The sequence below is a fragment of the Vigna umbellata genome, chromosome 1, assembly GCF_029865625.1.
Source record: "Vigna umbellata cultivar VRB3 chromosome 1, Vumbellata_1.0, whole genome shotgun sequence".
In the NCBI taxonomy this organism is placed as follows: Eukaryota; Viridiplantae; Streptophyta; class Magnoliopsida; order Fabales; family Fabaceae; genus Vigna; species Vigna umbellata.
Genome location: NC_142165.1, coordinates 82,505,066 through 82,510,776, shown reverse-complemented (window position 1 = coordinate 82,510,776; position 5,711 = coordinate 82,505,066). Strand labels below are relative to the sequence as shown.

The window sequence follows — 5,711 nt, the reverse complement described above, 5'->3', positions numbered from 1 at the left end:
ATTTTTCTTTTTTCAGTTGAATACTTTCAGAGCCTAAAATGAAAGCTTAAGGTAAGTGAAAATGATGATGAGGCTACGTGCATATTGTTACATGGCTTTGGTGCGTTATGTGTCGAAAAACAAAAACATAAAAAGAAACGTAGAATGACATAAGATAAATGCATAAATATAGTAAAGATTCGAAACATCCTGATGAGCTGGTATGGTCTCCTCCTCCTCCTTCCAAGAATAACCACCGCTCAAAGATATACCAATTTTGAATTACACCACCTTCTTCTCTCTTATCCCCGCTGCTCCAATCCACCACTCCACGCCCTCATCAGAAGGAAAAATGAGGTAAGGAATTTTCAGCGTTGAAATTCTCCACCCTTTTTCTTTTTTTTTCTGGTGAGGGCGTGATCACCTTCATCCACTTCGAATCTTTCCAGTAAACCCTTCCAGGGGGAAACTAACACAACCAACCATGCCTCCTTGACAACCCTAACCTTAATTCCTTCACCCTGTCAACTTCCTCTTCAACAAAGTACGCCATATGGCGATTACATTCCGATAAAATCAACATAGAAATAACTGCAAGCCTTTCCTCGAAGAAAACAAGACCGTGCAACTGTCCGTACGAGGTAGAGGTTTGTTTTCTTTTTTTGTTTTATTGCTGTTGTTATTATTATTTAGATGGAGAAAGTAGAGAAAAAGGGAAAAGAAACCAAAGAAAAGAAATGGACGCGGAAACTGGAGTTACCGTCGATAATGGGGAACCCGAAGAAAGAGGTTGCATGCGACGACGACGTATTGGCGTCGCCGAGGGATGTATTTGGGGTTCCCGTTTCGGGGACGGATTCGGACAGCACGGGGAGCAGCAACTACAATGGGCTTGGATCGCCCGGAGTGGTCTCAAATCGGTGCCTGAGAGACCCGCAAAACCAGCAATGGAAGACGATGATCGACGTGTTGAGGTTCAAGTCCGTTAGAAGATTCTCGACTATTCCTCTGCTTGGGGCGAGTTACGAGATCTCGCGCCGGAGCCTGAGGAACAAGTTGGCCCGTATTCGACCTGCCAATGACGACGATGATTTGGATTCTTGTATTGACATTGACGGCATTGCCACCAAGCCTTCTTGGAGAAACTTCAATTACGCTGACCTCGTCGCTGCAACCGACGATTTCAACCCTGGTATGAATCAACGCCAAATTATGCATCCCTTTTCGTTTTCACTTTTCAATTTATGCACGTTCTTTCTTCACACTTTAAAGGTTATTTGATGCCAAACTTAATTTATGGTATTTTCGGCTGCGTCTTCATAGAGTTGGTTAAGAAATGCTTGAAAAAAATTTGGTTTAATTGAGCGTTAGATATGTAATATAAATAAGTACTTGGTACGTTTTCGCTTACATATCATCATTATTTCACAGATTTTTACACGTTTTTGGATATTGGATATTGTATGCGCATGTTTATATTTGTGTTTATGCAGAGAACATGATCGGAAAAGGTGGTCATGCTGAAGTCTACAAAGGATGCTTACCTGATGGTCGAGTTGTAGCAGTTAAGAGGCTAATGAGGAATGAAAAGGACATCGAGGATACAGTTGGTGATTTCTTGTCAGAGCTTGGAATCATTGCTCACATTAACCACCCAAATGCAACACGCTTGATAGGGTTTGGGATCGACCAAGGTCTCTATTTTGTTCTACAATTGGCCCCACATGGCAGCCTTGCCTCTCTGCTCTTTGGTGCAGCTCTATGCCTCTATCTCCCACTTCTCATTTCATCTCTTCTATTTTCAAGCATAGACAGACTCCCTATATGAATAGTGTTAAGGTTACATGACTAATAAAAATGACACGTAATATTTCAGGACCTCAATGTCTGGAATGGACTGTAAGGTTTAAAGTAGCTGTTGCGGTTGCAAAAGGATTACAGTATCTCCACCACGATTGCCCGAGAAGAATCATTCACAGAGACATCAAAGCCTCAAATATATTACTCAACGACAATAATGAAGCTGAGGTACTTTGTGTCAGTCTACAATGTACTATTGTGTACTTGATCTTTGTTTTGTGGAAAGGTAAAAAATTTCTTGTGATAAACTGCAGATATCAGACTTTGGATTGGCAAAGTGGCTCCCAGATAAATGGGCTCACCATGTTGTCTTCCCAATAGAAGGCACATTTGGGTACGCATTGCAGCCTTTGTTTTAATTTGCATATTTTCTTCTCATTGCAACTCCATTTACTGAGAAGCTGCATGATCAATGGCTACAGGTATTTAGCTCCGGAGTACTTTATGCATGGAATAGTTGATGAGAAGACTGATGTTTTTGCATTTGGGGTTTTGTTACTCGAGCTTATAACAGGGCGTCGAGCAGTTGATTCCAATAGCAGGGAAAGTCTTGTGATCTGGGTAAGTCCTGATAAGCTAGCTCTACTCAAATCCTTGTCTCCTTCACCTTCTCTCCAATCTTCTGCATTACTTTCAACTAAGATTCATAATTAGGGAAGACCGGATTACAAAAAGTATATGTTGCATATGCTAATAACTTTAGAGACAGAGACTGACCAAGTTGTGCTTTGATCAGGCCAAACCACTTCTGGATGCAAAGCTGGTCCAAGAATTGGTAGACCCCAGATTGGGAGCTAATTATGATCTGGCCGAAATGAAGTGTTGCATGGAAACGGCTTCCTTGTGCATCCATCACATGTCCTCTAAGCGGCCATACATGGATCTGGTAAACAAATGAGAACTCTTCCTCATTCATATCGTGTCACTGATTGCAAGTTATAGAATGACATGCCTCATTGATTTTTGGGGGATACTTAATGAGACTTGTCTCTTCGGTAATATATATATCAGGTTGTGCAGCTACTGAAAGGAGAAGAAGTGCCAGTAGAACTCAATCACAACTCACCTACTCCAAGATCACTCTTGATAGATGCATGTGACCTGGAAGATTACACCTGCTCTAACTATTTGAACGACCTCAATCGCCACAGGCAATTACTCATGGAGTGATGCATTTATGGGAGCTGTGTGCATGTTTTACCATTGTGTCTGTTGAAGCTTGTGGAATAATACTTGTATAGCAGTGTGTATTAGTGTGTATTAGGGTGCACGCGTGTGGTGAAGATGACAATGCCAGAAGCTCGGGTCCTTGTTGAGGCATGGGAAAATATCTTAGGTTGTAAATTGGCATGAACTTGTATGTGGTTGACTTACAACTAAGGACTAAGGGCCTCTCTACAACTAACTATTTTTAAACAAAACAATCTAATGAGCAAATCATCCGTCAGAGAGCGTCTGTACCTTTTTGATTCTGTAGTGATTATTAGTAGTGCCTTTCAAACAATTTCATACCAAACTCACCCTCATTCTCACAACCTTCCTTTTCCATTTCTCCCATTCTTTTTGCTGGATTCACTTCACCAACAAACAACACTCTTTTTGTCAATCACTTCTCTCATTTTTATTTTCTGAGAATGCAATTTTATCAAAATTCAAGGAAGGGATCTCAAATTTAAGAAAGGCATCACAATACAAAATAATTAAAATACCTGCAACAATAATTTATCTCTCATCTGATTACTTAAACCCCAATCTTCTAAATTTGGGTGCTACTACATGGACCCAAGCTTTTAGATTGTAATTTGTTTTAAAAAATATTCATAATAATTATCTTAAAGATAATATATTTAAAATCAGGTTTAAATATTTTTTTTGTCTTTATACTATTATAAAAATTATGTTTCGTGCTAAACAAAGTATTTTGTCTATATACTTTATCAAAAGTAACATAAAACTTCATTCAAAAAAAAAATATCTGAAAATTATATTATAGTTCATCGTGAAACTTCGTCTGGTACATGAAAAACATTCCACATAATGCTTGTAAGGAAAGATATTTTGCATGACTTTCCTAAAGTATAAAGAATAAATACTTTATAATTTAGTTTTAAAACAAAACAATTTTTTTTATAATAGTACTTAAGGAAAACATAAAGAATTTAAAAAAGTATAACTCATTATGTTATGTAATTTTGTTTTCAAACAATGGAATGAAATGTTTGTTCTTTTCATTATAAAATATTCAACAAAACAACAACAGTTTCATTCCATCTCACTTTGGTTGTTATGATCCATTCGGCATTTTCTATCTTCCATCTAAACGTTACCATTATAATGGTAATGTAATTTATCCAAACATGATCATTATAATGGTAAAGTAATTTCAGTAAAAATCCTAAAAGAAGTTATTAATATTTTTTGCCCAATTCAGCTTTAGGATTAGAGATGTGTATTGTCATAAGAGGATTCTCATCATAGTACATAAGAAATGTGTCTGTAACAGATATATTAACTAAGTATGATTGGGCATCTAGATGTTTTTTCGATCTGTCCAAGGTATATGGTCTGTTAAGAGCACCTTAGTATGACATGTAACAGATATATAAAAAAGTCATTTTGGTCTTAGGTCAATCATCTATTGGTTGATCGAGTTGTTTGGGTTATTATTTAGCTAAAATTTTGGAAACTGTTGTGTAAAAACAAGAAATTTGATACTTTTCTTAATTGGACGCAATCAATTTTCTACCACTCAGGATTTTATCTTTCATATTATTTTTTGGACTCTTATGATTATTGTATGAAAGATTATTGTATGAAAGAAAAAATATCACAAAGAAAAAGTAAGCATACACTCAAATATTATATATATCATTAACATACAATGTGTTTTGATCTCAAGTCAATTCAGATAATATTGTTTGGATCAATCATTGCATTGCATGTGAGGTATTAATGACTTTTGAGTTTGGAGCTCCATCACAATTTTGTCCATAAAAAGTGTATCTAATGGTTGAAGAGAAAGATGTATCTACTCCTAAGCATATACTAGAACAAGCTTCTAGTTGAGGTATAAAGGGAATGAGATTCATCTTTGGAACTGCTTTTCATGCCCTCCAAATGAGGGCTAAGGGTTCATCTTTGGAACCATTTTTCTATTCTCTTGTGGAATGAGCGTGCTACTTTGGAACCTCATTTTCATCCCTATAGATAGCAATAATGTTTATACTTTAAGTTTGTTCAGATAACATCAATATGATCAATCAATGCATCTGAGGTCTTGTCTGCTTTGGAGCTTGAAGCTCCGACACGATTTTATCCTTAAAATGTATCTCGAAGGGTTAAAGGAGAAAAGTGTATTTAACTTGTTATTGACTTCAACTCTTAAGCGATGTAGGACTATTAGATGTATCAAAACAAAATGTTCTTAATATTGGATTTGGGTGGAGTGTATTCAATGTGAGGTGTGAAACTCTTGAGAGTCAATGTGTTTTCTCGTAATGAGAGACCTTTAAGTTTTTAAGAGAAACAAAAGGGAAATCCACCAACAAAAAAATCTATCATTGAGTTAAGAAGAATTTAGAGAGTATTTATATAATTGTATAAGTATTGAAAAGGAACGGAGTGAATACTCCCTCTAAGATGCATATGTATTTATAAGTTTTTAGGATTCTTGAAGAATGAGTAAAAAGATAATAAAAGTAAGTATGAGAAAAAGTTGATTATTGAGTATCAGTAAAAGATATCTTCATTGAGTTATAACTAATATCTATTATTTTATGTGTGTCCAAATTATTTGAATAATAGATAAATAATTTGTTAGATATATTTAATTATCTTAGAATCATATATACACATGAGTCTTCCAAACTCGA

At 36.0% G+C, this 5,711-nt stretch overlaps 1 protein-coding gene across 1 annotated transcript; it reads left to right on the top strand.

Annotated features, from left to right (window-relative positions):
- Window positions 1–213: 213 nt before the first annotated feature.
- Window positions 214–3,486, top strand: LOC124839484 (receptor-like cytosolic serine/threonine-protein kinase RBK1). Its single transcript, XM_047315305.2, has 7 exons — window positions 214–1,171; window positions 1,473–1,730; window positions 1,856–2,007; window positions 2,094–2,173; window positions 2,262–2,400; window positions 2,576–2,725; window positions 2,851–3,486. Exons 1-7 carry the CDS (start codon window positions 673–675, stop codon window positions 3,007–3,009), a joined length of 1,437 nt encoding a protein of 478 aa, XP_047171261.2. The 5' UTR covers window positions 214–672; the 3' UTR covers window positions 3,010–3,486.
- Window positions 3,487–5,711: the final 2,225 nt, after the last annotated feature.

Excerpts from the sequence above, each read along its gene's own strand:
- LOC124839484 (XM_047315305.2), top strand. The coding sequence starts at position 673 with ATGGAGAAAGTAGAGAAAAAGGGAAAAGAAACCAAAGAAAAGAAATGG. Across the intron at positions 2,401-2,575 it reads GGGAAAGTCTTGTGATCTGG|GCCAAACCACTTCTGGATGC; the intron begins GTAAGTCCTGAT and ends TGCTTTGATCAG. Across the intron at positions 2,726-2,850 it reads AGCGGCCATACATGGATCTG|GTTGTGCAGCTACTGAAAGG; the intron begins GTAAACAAATGA and ends TATATATATCAG.